Genomic DNA, 16,753 nt, shown 5'->3' with positions numbered 1-16,753 from the left:
CCTGTTGATACCACAGGAAAATAAACTCATCAGAAGGTGGTGGTGGTGGTGTGGGGTGGAGCTGGATTCCTTGACAGCAGTGTCAGACAGAAGGATGCTGTCTAAGCTGTGTGGGATCCTAAAGAACAGCTTCCATCCTCTCCACAAAGGACTTTCAGTGCTAATCTGATGGCTCCAAAACACACCACTGAACGCCACAGGCGGTCACTCCTTCCTGTGGCCATGGAGCTGTGCAGCTCCTCCCTCTGAGATCAGACAGCCTGATCCAACACATGGCCTTATTAAATATATTCATATTGGATGTTATTATAATGCTGCTATATTTTATTTACTTATTATTTGCATACTGCAAACTATTTGACTTACTTTATTTTTATATTTCTTCTCTGTTAATATTCCTGTTCATGCATGGAGCACCTGAATGTCTCCCTCTTATTCCCTCTTATTCCAAACCACTAAAACACACAAACTTCAAAAATGTCCTCATAAAGACTATAATTTGTTCTCTTTTTAAATGTATTTATTTTTTGCAGTTTTACATTCACAAAAAAGTTTTGAATAGAACTGGTTTATTAAGCTATAAAGACAAATGTCCGTATTTCCCTGCATGATGTTGTTGTTGTTAAATAATATTACAAAGTTGACAATAATATAAAAGTATAATTAAAAAGTCTTGCACTGTGGAGAGAAGGTTTAATAGACTTCCAACATGTTGTATTGAATGTCAGGAGTTTGCATCGCTCAGTCCGTTTGTTTACTTGTGAGAAGAAAAAAAAACACAGAGGCGGATTTCCCATGATGCTTTGCGGCCGCTATAAAAGCAGCGGCACTGCTGCGGGAGCGCGCAGAGCGCGGAGCTGGCTGTAGAGTCAAGAGCTGGATGTTGTAGAGTTATCAGCTGGATGTAGAGTTATCAGCAGGTTGTAGGTTGTAGCATCGGTCTCTGTACAGCGACACTTAGAGACTGTAACACAGCGGTTCGTCTGAACCTACGAATGGTGAACTTATCTGTTGAGTGTCTGATAAACAGGAACTGTTGTGGTTGTCAAGAAGGACGCAAAGCTCCGTGTTTACTCGAAGCTACCATGCTGAACACCGAGGAAAGGTAGGAGGAAGCTTTAATACTAAAACTCTGAAAAAGACTGTCCGTTAACATGTGTGTCAGCCTGTTTAAAGTGTGGAGCTGGTTGAAGCAGTTGTTGTTGTTGCTGCTAGCTCGACTAGTAACTCGAGAAAGTAGCGGCGTGAAGGACAGCTTACTGTCTGTAACTGTCTGTAACACTGTTCTGTCTGTAACTGTCTGTATCTGTCTGTAAAACTCTGCACGTTGCTGGATGCTGCGAGCAGGTCCAGACAGATGTTGCAGGCTTCTGCTTGTTTTTGTCAGTGCACTCCATCAATAGTTTCCTAAACATCCTTTAATAGTAAGCAAACCTAATTGTAGCTTCTGTGAGGTCCTTTATGGTCAGTACATCCAGATCACACGTTAGTTTCTTCCGGGATCCTGCAAGTTACTTCTTGTCTGCTGTAAACATGCAGGCCAGAAGCTGTCTGTAAATATTAATCTCACAGTTCTAATCTCTCAGCTGATAATAAATTTATAGGCAAAACTACACATTTTATAGTATTTATGTTTTCATAATGTCAGTTTGATTGATGTTGTGTGTTTTTGTTAAATAATTGTGACATGTGTATGAATCTTGACAGGTTATGTGCTGAAGACAGTTTCTGTATACTGACATGCTGACACTGATCTGTCTGTAATGGCTCTAAATCACAGTATTATCTATATTAATCTATAGTCAATGGTAGAAATCTGTATTGTTCTAAATAATGAATAATGGTTATAAGTTTGGTTCAGTGATGCTCTTCTACCCCTGGAGGAGGCCTGCTGTGCCATAGTGACTGTGTTTTGCACTGGATGTTCTTCTGTTGCATCACCACAGCACGCCTTGTGGGAATTTGGGGTCACTGTGGTAGTGATATGTCTTTCATCGTGTGGTAGTAGCAAGGCTGAGACTAGATTAATGTTTCCTTATTTTCACGGTTCAGCTGTTGTTAGGCTGTTTTCATTGTCTGCCTCGGCTGGAGGAATAAGCCGTGTATTTGTCCTCTGCAGAGCAGGGGAGAGACGAACACTGACGCTGTGAGCCAGCCAGCCAGAGCAGCAGTGACTATATTAGCTCTCTGACTGCTTTGGCCCTGTCAGCTAAAGGCATCAACTGGCCTACATCAGCCTGGGTTACATAAGCCTGTCCTCCCTGCTGGATCACTTCTCAAGCATCAATGGAATCTGTGTGTGTGTGGTGAGGGTACAGGAGTGCATTCACTCAGAGAGGGGTTGGATTGTCTAACCTGAGCTCCCTGAGTGCCCCTAAGTGCCCCTGTAAGTGACTGGCAGACGCTCTCTTTAGTGGTTGCTGTGGTTGCTGGAGGATTCTGGAGCACAGCCCTGTGAAATTTTCCGTAGCGAAACCAAAACATTAACTGCCAACCAGTTTCAGCTGATGTCTGGAATTACCAACGTCAGCGGGTGGATAGTCGACTGCATACAAGTCTGAGACACAGAATGGGTGTGATGTGTTATGAAGTGACAAATTTGTGGCACTTCCAGATGTGTCTTTGGAGGAATGTTGGACAGTGAAGCTTGTTTACTTAATCTGTTAGTAAAACTCTTGTAGCTGTGTACGGATGGTGGCTATAGCTACAACATAGTTCAGTTTAAACAGCTGCTATTTGCAGCTGATTAGGGCCTGGCCCCAAATATTTGGGCCAAATGTACGTAGTAATATCCTGCTAGTCAGGGAAACTGTGTTTCTGTGTGGGGGAGGTGTTCAGTAACATGACTGCGGTGTGTTGTTTGTTGTTGTGCATGAAAAATATTTTCGTCACGAGTAAATTTACTGTTTAAATGATACATTCACTCATATGCACCATAATGATCTACTTTATGCATTCTTAGGTCCCAGCATTATGTTGGCTGGTTGTTGTTGTTGTTGTTGTTGTTGTTGTTGTTGTTGTTGTTGTTGTTGTTGCTGTCGTCGTCCTCTGGGGTGTCCGACCAGCCGTCCACAGTCTGGGCTCAGGGGTCAGTGCTACATGTTTTGACAGGGATACGTCTGTCACACTCAGGTTTCTGAGCACGTGGGCCTTTCCCGTTTCTTTCTCCACTTCTTTTCCAACACGCTGCTCTGCCAAAATTCCAGGGGTCAATGGAGGTCTGTGGACTCTCCTGTTTACCTTCCTGCATACAGCAGCATGTTGTTTATATGTTAAACTTTAAATCGCTTCCCCAAAGTGTTTTTTTGTTGTAGTTGTAGGTGGAATAAGCATGTTTTATGTTCGCAGCCTCTGTTTGAGTTGACTTTTTTCCATTGCTAAGCTGGTAGTTATGGTTTTAGAAGCTGGGTCTTCTTGGAGGACCTGCCAAAGCGCTTCCTGTTTTGGTTGAGTTGTGTGTTGTTTGGCTTTTGGCCAAACTCTGCCTCAGCAGCCAGCCAACCCTGGGCCATTCATCCCCTAAAACAATCCATCTGAATCACTTCTCATAACAACTCACAGCTCAGGAAGAGTGAACAGGCAGTGGAAGTGTTCATCCTTAAAAAGTTCTCCCACAGACACACGCCCTCATCCCTCCTGTCAGAATGGAGACTGTGACGCACTTGGCATCTTGAAGTTTCACTGTAACACACAGTTGATTAAATCCTCACTGGCTTATTAATACAGCGTGTGCTGAAGCAGTCAGGGACAGAGGTCTCCCACTGCTTCAGACTGGCACACAGTCTCTGGACTTTCTTAAAAATGTAACCTATATTCTGCTTTTAGGTTGACCCTGTGATAGGGAGGCTGCTCTGAGTGTGGCTGAAATGTCACAGGACGAGAGTATTACCTTTCAAAACAAGCTGGCATTTACATCAAGGACACACTGTCTGTATCTGAAAGGGAAGATGGAAAAAAGAGAAGCAGGTCTTGACATCTTGACGAGCTTCTCTTGCTTCCCCTGTTGCATTTCACCGTTTCAGTCGCTCTTAGTTTTGTTTCTGTTGAAGAAGTGAAGGGAAAGTCTGTTCACACACACACACACACACACACACACACACACACACACACACACACACACACACACACACACACACACACACACACACACACCCTGCATGTGTTGCTACAGCTTTTTTTCTTTTTCACTAACATGCACCTATTTAGTTTAGTTTGTTTTTGAGTGTAATGACTGTGCTTAGTTGTATTTTATTTTTACTCCCCTACCAAAAAAAGGAGGAACTATTGAAACACTAGAATCCTACAAACCCTTGAATATTAAATAGACTGTAATACAGCTTACCTCTATCATGTTTCATGTTTGGATCATAGCTCATGATGGGTCGATGAAAAACAAAACATTCACTTCCTGTCTGTGTCACATGGCCTTCTCTGCACCGCCCCTTTTTGGAGATTCTGATGGGAGAAAGTGTGTTGTCATAGATGTTGAGCTATTCTGTCAGCCGCCCATAGTCAGTAAAAGAAATACAAAAGACAAACCATTGGAAGCCGCTGATAGTGACTCTGTGCAGCTGCTTTAACGTCCCTCTCTTTCTCTGCCTTTGCTTGTTGATCAGCGTCGGATGAAGTGATGCACTCTCAAAGGCCTACATTGCAAACTCAGTTGCTTGTGTTAATTATGCCCCACGACAGGTTAACCCAGCAGTCCATTCAGCGCTGTTCCTACAGGCCTCCACTGCTGACTCAGTGGTGCCACTAAAACCATTTCATACAATTGTGCATTACCTTTGTTGTACAATGTACTGCTGTCTGATTAAACTAACCAAGGAGAGGTCAAGGTGCCTCTATAGTTAAGAACAGGGTAATGAGATGGGGGAACAGATGCTGCCACTGCAACATGAACAGGCTTGTCGGGTCTAACGAGCCTTGTTTTTCCACTGCATACTCTCCTGGCCTGCAGCTATGCAGATCAGGTTGTCCAGGTTGCCTGTCAGGTCGGCACGGTAACTCTGGCACGCCTCCTCTCTCACTCTCTTTCTCCCAAAAAGAAAGCAGAGCTGTCTGTGGTTAATGTGGCACGTGTTCTGTAAACAGAATATTCTCTTAAAAACACAAGAGAATGAACATTCTGTGAAGGAGCAGGCGGCTGTTACTGTAAGAAACTGAGGATGGTCCCAGCCTGCCTCCGACAGCTTCCACTCTCTGGTTTCATACGTGACTGTAACTCAAAACGCAGACGATGCTATTTGCAGAGGTGTTTACAGATCATGTGCTTGTTTATGATGCATGCCCTCCACCACATGCGCAACCCATCAGGAACCATTTGAATGCAGTAAGAAACGAAAGGCTTTAAAATAGTTGTAGCTTCATGGTAAGCTGCGGTCAGTGGGCTGATGTTTGAAAGTTTGAATCCTGTTTTATTAGTGCTGCTGCTCAAAGATGCCCTGTAGAGGCTGTAGAGGCAAGTGTGGACACATAATCACATGTGAAGTTATGTTTTTAGTATTTTAGTGGAGTTGCTGAGTTTTGCAGTCGTTTTTCTAAGAAGGATGAAAAGGATGAAAGACGTTTGTTTTGATATATGAGATGACAACAGCACCTGAAACTGTGAAGTACTAACTAGTTCCTCCTCCTTCTCTGCAGTTCCTGGTTAGCGGGCTCTGTGATGCCCAGCTCCATCCCTCATGCTCCGGGGCCTCTGTGGTGCTCCTGATGCCCCTCACCCACAGCTGAAGATCCCGGGTGGGCGAGGGACTGTCAGGGATCACTCTCTCGGCGTGCTACTACACAAGGTGACCAGATAAATAGTTTGAAAGTGTAACGATAGAATAACTCTTAATCCTGCATTGTTCTGATTCACTGAAAGAATCTAAGTGCTTGATCCCTCTGGGGCTGAGTGCACTAAACACCGGAACACCTGCTAATGAGTTGTACCCTCGTTTCACAAAGTCTCTTTATTTAAAACCAAAAAAAATCCCTTAATCTGTCTCCTGCTCATCAGCTGCAGTGGATATAATTCTTTTATTCACCTGGTTTCCTCTGAGCTGGCTCAGATTTTAGAATGCAGAGTTAAATCATTTGGTTATGTAATCTATGGAAGAAAGGACCTGAGAGAACTCTAGACCTTTATCCATTAGTGTACACACTACAGTGTCTTTCTACCTCGTGTGTCAAGTTGTACCCCAGACATGTGACAGACTGTCCCTGGGCGGGATTAGAGATTTAGGATCAGACAGATCAGTCACAACTGTCATATTAACGTCCTCGCCTGCCCTCAGCGAGCAACAAAGACCGCCCATCTGACGATTTTCATCTCTTTTAACACAAAAATACATTCACACTTTTATTTACCTCTCTGGCTGATGTCTGGAGGAATGTGTACAAATATAACACAGTTATGTGCCGGAGGCAGTGAAGATCCTTTTCAGCTCAGTGTTTGTGACTAAGGCAGAGCTGATCTTGTAGGTTCAGAGGTAGTACTGCAGTCAGACCTTTTCTGTGTCACATTCTGTTCATGCAGGTTAACAGTGAAGGCAGATGTGGTTTGTTAGACCACACATCTGTTAGAGTACAGAACAGACCTGCCTCTTCTTCAAGATGTCATATAACCACAACCACTTCCTCTTCAAACCTGCTTTGAGACGGGGAAGCGCTCAGCTGTTCCTCTATAACCAGATATTTAAGGTTTAAAGCTCTCGGTGCTGTGGTTACATAAGCAGGAGTATGATCCCGACTCTAAATCTGTTGCCTTCCTTTCTAGGATGAAAAGTTAACGGTGACACAGGCCGCTCTGGTGACTGGACACCCCTCTCTTCTCCGCTTCCACTACCAGCTGAGTGAGTGCCGTTCGGCCTCCTGGGACACGGCTCTATCAGAAGACAGCCTCTTCCTGGAGATCCCTGACGGGCCCCTAGTGGAAGGGAGCAAAGAGGGGTGAGTCCACGAGGCTGTCTCTGCCTCTGCTCCCTCTGTAGACACATTGCAGTAGCTTCAGTATATCTGTTACAACACTTCCTGCCCCACTGCTTCACTCAGAGATCCTTCCACCTCTCTGTAGAACATCTTGTCCTAAATATTTAGTGCTGAAGAAATGTTAACCATTACTGTTACAGTCCAGGTAACTCAACCCCTTGTACGTGTGTTTACCCAGCCTTTATTAGCCACCAGCTGTTGCAGACTAAGAATTTATGGTGGTGGAAAACAATCTCCACCAGGTCCGTTCTGCTGGGGACCTTTCGGTGTTACACTTCTGGCCTTGGTCCCTCTCTTAAATCAACTAATGCTAATGTAAAAAAATCAACCATTCCTCCACAGAAAGCCAAAGGTCATGTCCCAAAAACAAAATGCTGCAGCACTGCCAGAGCATTTGAATCCATGGGTTCACATGGTAAACATGCATCTCAATGCTCCAACCTTTGTTTTCATCGCCTGGCTTTGTGTTTGGATGAAATCGATGCCAGGGCAGCGTAGCTCCCTGCAGGCACAGTGCCAGTCCTGTGAGCAGCCAGCCTCACAGCTGCCACTGCATTATTATGTAAAGTTGCAGCGCTTATGTAAAAAAAAAAGAAAAAACTTTGTGCGTCATCACAACTCCCCTTTTCCCCGCTCACCGACTGACTCTCTCTCTGTCTCCATGTTTGTCTGCAGGCTAACAGCTCTGTTCGAGTTTGCAGAGGAGAAGCTTAAAGTCAGCTACGTCTTCCTGTGGTTCCATAAAAACAGAGAGGATCGATGTAAGAGCCACATGTTTAAATAAATCTGTTTTTATTGGTTTCATTTTATTTTTAACCTTCAACCTGTCACAGAGTCAATTAAAGCTGCAAGCAGCATTGCGGGCCCTCGCGCACCTTGCGATCCGCGGGGTCATCGCAGTCTTCTCTCCTATGCTCTCGTCTCCTATACTCTCCTGTGCTATTCTCTCCTCCTCTCATTTCCACAGATATACAACAAACACATGTTTACAACCAAACTTTCCTGCTACCAGTAGGTGGCGCTATGACCGTATCATCCTATTAGCATATATATCTGTTTAGACTCGGCTCCATGGCAGTACTGTAAGACTTTGTCCACATTGCATAAAGTATATGGGTAGTACTGCATAAAACACAGCGAGTTCCTTTGTAATGGCGAATGGTCAACTTTGAGGCCACTCCCCCACCACATGGTAATACTTTTGAAAGAGTTTTGGAATGCGTCTATTCCCTATGGTGTCCTGAGTGGACACAGTGAATTTCAGCTGAATTGCATGAAGTATGCGAGGCATGAAAAGTTTTATAGCAGGGTCAGAAAACGGTAAAAATTACAAAAAAAAAGTCAAAATGGTGGACTTCCTGTTGGGTTTGGAGGGGGGGTCCAAGAGACTTTTTTGTGCGTCTTGGGGTGATACACATGTGTGCTAATTCTCATGATCCTGTGTCAAACTGGCCAGCGGGGCTACGCATTAGGACAATAAATACAGTGAGTTCCTTTGTAATGGCGAATGGTCAACTTTGAGGCCACGCCCCCGCCACACCGTCAGACTTTTGTAAGAGTTTTTGAATGCGTCTATTCCCTATGGTGTCCTGAGTGGACACAGTGAGTTTTAGCTCATTTGGATGAAGTATGCGAGGCATGAAAAGTTTTGTAGGAGGGTCACAAATCGCCAAAAATTAACAGAAATTTCAAAATTGCGGACTTCCTGTTGGGTTTGGAGGGGGGGTCCAAGAGACTTTTTTGTGCATCTTGGGGTGATACACATGTGTACCAATTTTCATGCCCCTACTCAAAACAGGTCAGGGGGGCAGGCAGAAAAACCTATGAAAACACAACATTTTGTGTAGCCAGTAGGTGGCGCTCTGTCAAAGCCTCAATATTGTTGTATAGATGTGTTTAGGGTCAGACTCTGATCATACATGTGACATTTCGTACAGATCGGACAGAAAACGAAGAAGTTATAGAGACTTTCTGTGTCCTCAGAAATGGTCAAACTTTGAGGCCACGCCCCGGCCACACCGTCAGACTTTTGTAAGAGTTTTGGAATGCGTCTATTCCCTATGGTGTCCTGAGTGGACACGGCGAATTTCAGCTCAATCCGTTGAAGTATGCGAGGCGTGAAAAGTTTGGCAGCAGGGTCACACATCGCCAAAAATGGCCACAAACCTTCAAATGGCGGACTTCCTGTTGGGTTTGGAGGGGGGGTCCAAGAGACTTTTTTGTGCGTCTTGAGGTGATACATATGTGTGCCAATTTTCATAATCCTGTGTCAAACCGGCCAGAGGGGCTACGCGTTGGGGGCGCTATAGAGCCATTTTTATATGTGCATTTCAAAAGTCAGCAAATTTCAAAATTTTTCGGGCGAATGAATTTTTCTACCAAGTTTGGTGAGTTTTTGGGCATGTTAAGGCCTCCAAAAATGCGATCTCGGAGGGGGAAAAAAAAAAATAATAATCCTAAGGGTTTCAATAGGGCTCTTGCACCATTCGGTGCTCGGGCCCTAATAATAAGGATTTCTTTATGTAACATGCAGACTGATATGATGGTGCTGAATGTACCAGCTGTGGAGCCTCCAGGGCAGAAAGCCTCATGTTGTGTCTCTGTTTAAAGGGTACAAAAACTACATATACACCAACAAATAGAGAAACCTCTGATCCCAAAACAATTTAAAGGTGCTACATATAAATTCTGTATGATCAAATATATTATGTGTCGGGGAGAAAATTGATTATTTGCACTAAAAAATAAATAAATTGCAGCTATAAGTCGTTGCAGCGAACACTGAGCCCACTCACTGTGACAGAGATTCAGAGGGTCTTTTCCCTGTTTCTTACTTCCAGTCTATGCTAAGCTAAGCTAATTGCCTCCTTGGATGGATTAAATTCAGCGCTGTAACATCTGTAAACATGTCTGTCTGTCTTGTTTCCTCCACAGTGTCCATCATCAAGACGTTCCACTACATGGGCTTCGAGATGGTGAAGCCGGGTAACCCCATGGTACCAGCTCGGCCGGATCTGGCCTTCATGGTTTACTCTCTGGAGAACAGCAGCTCAGATGAGGAGTGACTCCCACAGTCTCTCACCCACCCCCACCCCCCTCCATACATAAACCTGCCTGGACTCCCCTTCCTTCATCACTGACTACGAGGGGTCACACACATGTTAAAACACAGGGGGACCTAGGAGTGGTAGGGTTTTTCTCTTCTTGCTTCCCCTTCCCTGAAGAAAACTGCAGATCAGAGGAGCAGTGAACTAAGTCCTCAGGTGCGATGTGGGGTTTTTGGGCTTGTTTTCTTTTTCTTTGACCTCTCGTTTGAAACAACACAAAGAGCAGCTGGCCAGGAGAACGAGGCGTTCAGCAAACCCAGCATATCTCTACCTTTATATACAGACACAGACTCTGGTTTGTCTTTGTGTGCTGTATCACCAAGCCATGTTGTTTTTTAGGGGTAAAAATAGAGAGGTGCAGAAATGTCAATAAAATATTGATTTTGCTTCATAATCTAGATGGGTGATCTGTTACAGTTAAAGCACATGTTCTTTATTCCTCCTCCTGAAATATGAGGCATCATTCCAGCACATGTCACTGCTCTGTTAATGTTTTTTTTTCTCCAGCTCCTAGAAAGCTAAGAAGTAGAACAACACTGAGGCAAACGTCAGTCACTGAAAGTTATTGATCACACACAAGAGCTTAGAGCTTATCCTTAAACTGAATAACTGTGGATGTACATTAGGTTTAAAGAAAGAAGTTTAAACTGAATGAGTCTGGATGCAGCAGCCCCAGTTTAATTCTTCTCTGCATGCTTCTACAAATGTAGATGCTTAAATCTAATTATAACATCATTTCTGGCCCTCTTTGATTCACATCACATAATCTGCTCCGTGAGTCAAATGTAATGGGATCATCGGCCCTTTGCTGAAACCGGGCTTTTCGTGCCTAAAGAGGAGAGTGCAATGTCTTTTTTTTTTACTGTTGAGTCTTATTGAAAGAATGTGTCCCATTATTCATCCAGACAGATTCAGGCCGTGTGAAGACATGATGCTCATCAGGTGATACCAAGTACAGGTCAAGTGATTTTTAGTACTCTGAACAAAATGCCAAAGATCCCTGTCTGTCCTGTCAAATAAAAACCCCATGAACCCCGAACCTTAGTACGGTATGTAAAGCAATATTTACCTACATTCCCCATGCCGCTCGTACTCGTTGCAACACGTCAGAGGAACGCGATGGAAGAGTCCCCTGGGCGGGGTTTCCTCCTGTTCTCTGCATGTGTTCCAATCATACCAGTCTCTTTGCTACTGATTGAGTCTTGACTATAAGCTGTTAGGAAATGTCAATAAATGAAGTTTTCAGAGGTATATTTTTATGTACATATTTCTTTATTGTTTACTGTGATAGTTTAGATTTTTGTTTTCATTGATTAGTTAGCGAGCATTCAATGGGACTTGTATACTTTTACTTTTGTGTGTTGGGACAGTTGGGGCGACGACAATAAAAGTTGTAACAAAGGTGTTTTTTCGTTTTGTTTCTATTAGACTTGGTGCAGTTTTTACATGGAACACACACAGGAAGTAAGACAAGGCCGGTAAACCTTAGCCTGTGTAATATGTTGCAGATACAAGATGGCGTTCAGTCTGCCATTTAGCCAACAGGAGAGGAGGAATCTGAGAGTTTGTAGAAACCAGGGTGTGTGTGCTCGGCTCAGACCAGTCCACGGTGTGTTTTAATGTTTTCTTCACAGGATGACTTGAAGTTATTTTCCATGAAGAGGGACTCCAAACTCTTTGTTGTCATTGTGAGGTCGTCCTGGCCCTGTGGTCAGGAAGCTCCATGTGAGCCTCTCGTAGGGTTTGGATGGACCTGGCAGGTCTTTGAATGTCTTATTCTTCATTGATCTCATGACCCAAATATCTCATTTTAGCATTTCACATTTATAACAATAGCGCCCCCTAGAGGAAGGTGGTGACGATGAAGCTGCTTTCAGTAAATGAATGTTGTTTTGTATTATTTTTATCACAGGAACAGTAGTTGTTGGTAGCTGCTGACTCAGACAGTAATCTCCCACCAGCTCAGCTCCCCGCTGGCTCCTCGCCAAAGATGGCAACAAGCTCCCGAGTCAGTTGATCTAGAGATCTATTTTCAGTGCCTACAGGGCCAGGACAGACTCAGCTGCTCTATATCGGCCTCACTCATACCCCAACAACCTGTTTTTCTGTTGTTTTTAGAAGGAGACTCAGAGACACAGCATAAACCGAGCTGGAATTCTTCTGCTGAGTTGAGGCTTTTGGGGAATGTGTCTTCTTTTGTTGTTTTTGTCATGTTTTTTTTTCTTCCAGCAACATGTTGTGTCGCAATCGACCAAAGAAGATAACACCTAAAAGCACAGTTCTTGCCAGTGTGGATCATGTGCAGGTCGTGCTGCAGAACATCATATGTCCTGCCTCCTTTAAGTTGACAACATGCATTTATGAGCCTGAGGCCTCACTGAAGTGCTCCTGCCGTCCCAACCCACCTCCAACAGCAGCGCTCATGTCACGGCATGCAGTGAAAATCTGAGGCTGTGTCACTAATCCCCTGGACTAAAAGTCAAGGGACAGGCCCGTCCTGGCCTTAATCTTATGTTGACTTTACATAAACTCACCTCAGATAGGATGGGGCTGATGAGCGGTTACCGCATCAGCAGCAGCACTCACAGCATGGCATTTCTCAAAATCTGCCTATGTATGTCCTCGGATCTCCGTTTCCTTGTCCGGTTTGTACAGCTAAAACCATCCGGTCAGCAGCTGAAGCAGCATGAAGACACGTCGCTGCTGCAAATCACACATTTCTGTGCTTCAGCTCTGTATGGTGATGGTGACCTGGGGGTTTAAACCCCACCATAAACTCAGGAAACGGAGTTTCTGCCCACTGTAATGGTTTCAGGTCATTGTTGAATAATTTGTTATCCAGATGTGAGTTTATTCTCGGAGAAAGCAGAAGGTAAAACATCTTATATGTTTGATCTGCCGGTCAGGGACCGATGCAGGACACACGAGGGCCACCTGTTTTACCCTGGAACACTCCGAAGGTGGAGAGATGGGGTCGCCTCGTTTGCTTATATCAAACTCAATAAGAAAAACAAGTTGATCATTTATAATGGGTTTTATTTTAAGAAACAACACAAACAATGCTCACAACATCACATTCATCCCTCTGCAAACCCTGCGGCCAGCAGCGACTACTTGTCTTTCTCCTTCTGTTCCTTCTCCTTCTTGTCTTTCTCAGCTTTGGCCTCCTCAGCCTCGTAGTTCTTGATCAGCTCCTCCACCTCCTTCAGCTTCAGCACCTTGATGCAGGTTTTGCCTTTCACACGGGTGAGAGTGGCGATCTCCACTAAAATAGAAAGCAGACATTATGGATACATAGTCACTGTGGATGTTTGCAGAACTCTCACCTGAAGAAGAAACAGCTTGAGCTTGTATCGCTCCTGATGCTTATTACAAATGTTGTTGACAGCTGCTGGTCTCAGCCTCTTCTCTGCACTTTTAGTCAGTCATAATGTTTTTCCATGGGGAATACATCCCTCTTTGTTTTGAAATCTCTTGCTGTGTTCTAAACCCATTAAACCTGCCCTGCTAACATACAACATAAAGACCAGCCTGTTTACAGCTGTCACATTAAGATGCAGACTGGGGCCCCGTTAAAGCAGACTCCCACTTTGTTTCTTTGGAGACAGCAGAAAAAAAAAATCAAGAGAAAGAAAACTAGTCAACTTTCCACCTTTCTCTGCAGAGAGCTTGCTGACGTCCATGGTTTTATTCAGAACTTTAACGGCGAGGGCGAGGGCAGAGGACAGGCTCATCTCTCCTTCCTTGTAGTCCTGCTTCAGCATGGAGACAGCTGCCTACAAGTAAGCAGAGTTCAAAAGGTAAATAAGGCTAAAGGAGCATCAAAGACTCAGAAAGACAGCCATAATGGCCTTCTTATCCATGTACAGTTGTGAAGATTACATGTTCAGCCTCTTGTGCACGATCTCTGTCTCACTGTGTGGAGGACAATAGCGACACTGTTAGATCAGGTGTGTGTGTTCTCAGACAAAACCTGGATGTACTCATGTTACTGCAAGGCTCCTTGAACAAAAGTAAGCTCTGATGAGGCTGTTACCCACAGTGCTTAGTGTTTGGACATGTTAAGAGTCTCTAAGTTTAGCAAAGCTACTGTGAATTCGCCGTTATACAATTAGCCGCCCCAGGAGTCAGCATGAAGTAGGCCACAGCAGGGCTGTTTGTTGTGAGTGTCCAGTGTGTCTTGAACTCGTTTACTCCATCTTGCACTACTTGCACACTAGTACCACCTCACCGACCCATGTGGTACCTGTTACATTACTACATCATTACACTGTTCCATTTGTTCATATAAGGGTCTATGTTTACCATTTCATCTGCAATTCATTTTGTGTTCTGTTCATTGTATGTCTGTTATGTCATGTAAATTTAGCCTTACTTTAGTTTATTTACTTAATTTTATCTTAGTTTTATCTTATTTCATGTTAATTATTATATATTCTTTGTATGCACCAATCACTAAGGCAAATTCCTAGTAATGTGAACCCCCTTCACTTACATGGCAACAAACACGATTCTGATTCTGATTCTGAACTCCTGTGCAGCTGCGCCTTCTAGTGGCAGATTCTGGAACAGCACCTTTGTAATATACTCTCACAGCGAGTCAGTGCATGTTGATATAGTGGATATTTAACACAATATAATGTAATCCACACTTCTCTGTACAGTGGCAGTGCACACTTACAGCACTGTTGTTCCCAATGCAGGTGGCCTTCCAGCCTCCGTAGTTTCCACTGGGGTCACTCTGGTAAAGCTGGAAGCCGTAGTGTTTATCCCAGCCCATGTAGAGCAGCGATACTCCAAATGGACGCTTCCCTGTGAGAACAAAAACACACAGATGTTTCCATGATGTTTCTTTAGCACAGCAGTTTTGGACACAGCTTTCACATTTCAGCAGCCACAGCATTGCAGACAGTTGTAGTAAACATATGTTGTGTTGTGTGTGTACCTCCAAACTGGGTGTACGCTTGTTTGATGTCGCACAGTGCTGTGACCAACTGCTCACATGGGATTGGCTCCTGGTACTGCAGCAGATACCTACAAAAGCAGCACAGGCCGTCACATCCATGTCCAGCTATTGTCCCGCTGCACAGTGGACACAGTGGTCTGCAAAGTGTTTTAAGACACTCATAGCCACTGCACAAACGGCTCACCTCTGCGCTATCAGTCTCAGCTCATTGGTCAGGACGTTGGCATCTGATGTGATTCCTGCCACGCTGCACGCCATGTCTCTGTGTGGTAACAGAGAGAGGAGGGATCAGTGCAATCACAGACTTTGAGAGAGAGATCTGTCCTTGAGGGTGAAGAAGTAGCTACTCACTCATTCAGCTTGTAGATTTTCTCTGAAAAAAATACTTCATCCAGCAGTTTGTGGATGTTCCTCCTCTCAGCCGCCAGCAACACGCCATCTTTGGCTAAGATTCCCAGGCAGGTGCCGGCGTGACCGATGGCTTCCATGGCATATTCAACCTGGTACAGACGCCCTGCAAATGACACAGTGCTCTCATGACAATACCACACTAAAGGGCAACAATTGATGCCTGATTTCGACTTCAATGTGTAAACATGTGGAAAAGGCTGAACACATTCCATGCATTCTAATATTGAAGAACGTCTACCTTCTGGGGAGAAGATTGTTGTTCGGGAGTCATATCGACGAGACTGAATAAAAAAAGAGAAGTCAGGATTTACATCAGAATTTACCAACAACTACATGTGTTTAACACAGAATGTGACTAAAGCTTACACAGCAACATTAGACCTTATGATAAGACCACAGGGAGCTACAGAACCACAGCAGCTCGGTGCCTGATTTCTACCTCACACTAGGTAGAAAAGCTAAGAACTACATCATCAATCCATTTTAACCAGCTCACCATTTCCTCAGACTGCAGTCAAACCCCAGCACTGTGGAAACAAAAGTGTGTTTAGAGGCTGAGGTTTACTGGAGAACACACAGATCTGCCTGGACACTTACGGCTGGTTGTGCCGATGAAAGTGAAAGTGAACAAAGAGACAACACGGCCTGGGTCCGTATTTAACTACTACACATATTACAAATACTATAAATACGTAAACACAATTATTTATTATCGCTACTAAACCGATACCGTTTAAAAGAGCTCTATTTTGACGTTAGCTAAACAGCTCAGTTAGCTTAGCTAAATGTTACAACAAAAAGCTGCGTTAGCCGGTAGCTAGCACGTTTAATAAGACGTTCACACACAAACTAAAAACGATTAACTTAAAACGAGTTAATATTATCTATGCTATTGATGAAAGAAGAAGCGCTTACCAATGAAAGGGGCTCTCTGTACGTCGCCTACTGGTGACGTCACGCGTGTTGACGACATTTACATGCGCAGTTTTCTCTTTATTGGTCAGTTTTTGTTTTGTCGAATAAACTATTTTAGTTCGTTAAAATACAACTGGAGACGCGGCAACAGTAAGTCAAACAAATACCGAATACAAACATTTAAAGGTTAATATTATGGTAATTTAAATAAAGACATGTAGATGGATGGAAGGCCTATCGACAAACTTAAAATAGCCTACAACGTCCACTTCATGCCCAATTCTCAAAGACTGAGAGAGACTTTAGCAGGAATGCAGGTCACTGCCTAGCATATATTCTTCTTTAATTCAACAATATATATCTTACTGTCCTTATAAAGACA

The 16,753-nt window shown here is 43.9% G+C and overlaps 2 protein-coding genes across 2 annotated transcripts; one reads left to right on the top strand and one right to left on the bottom strand.

Annotated features, from left to right (window-relative positions):
* The first annotated feature begins 826 nt into the window (after nucleotides 1–826).
* Nucleotides 827–11,480, top strand: oaz2a (ornithine decarboxylase antizyme 2a). The gene is given in 6 exon segments (XM_028431739.1): nucleotides 827–1,105; nucleotides 5,644–5,710; nucleotides 5,712–5,792; nucleotides 6,761–6,933; nucleotides 7,648–7,733; nucleotides 9,907–11,480. Coding segments are annotated over 6 exon segments (648 nt in total). The 5' UTR covers nucleotides 827–995; the 3' UTR covers nucleotides 10,038–11,480.
* A 1,618-nt stretch (nucleotides 11,481–13,098) lies between these two features.
* On the bottom strand, nucleotides 13,099–16,425 carry psma4 (proteasome 20S subunit alpha 4). The gene is made up of 9 exons (XM_028430834.1): nucleotides 16,372–16,425; nucleotides 15,953–15,983; nucleotides 15,695–15,737; nucleotides 15,397–15,559; nucleotides 15,230–15,307; nucleotides 15,025–15,113; nucleotides 14,761–14,891; nucleotides 13,732–13,855; nucleotides 13,099–13,344 (listed from the first exon to the last, which is right to left on the bottom strand). Exons 2-9 carry the CDS (start codon nucleotides 15,953–15,955, stop codon nucleotides 13,190–13,192), a joined length of 786 nt encoding a protein of 261 aa, XP_028286635.1. The 5' UTR covers nucleotides 15,956–15,983; nucleotides 16,372–16,425; the 3' UTR covers nucleotides 13,099–13,189.
* Nucleotides 16,426–16,753: the final 328 nt, after the last annotated feature.

Source organism: Parambassis ranga, chromosome 19 (assembly GCF_900634625.1).
Source record: "Parambassis ranga chromosome 19, fParRan2.1, whole genome shotgun sequence".
NCBI lineage: Eukaryota > Metazoa > Chordata > Actinopteri > Ambassidae > Parambassis > Parambassis ranga.
The sequence above is the reverse complement of the archived record's forward strand: the minus strand, read 5'-3'. Positions and strand labels throughout refer to the sequence as shown.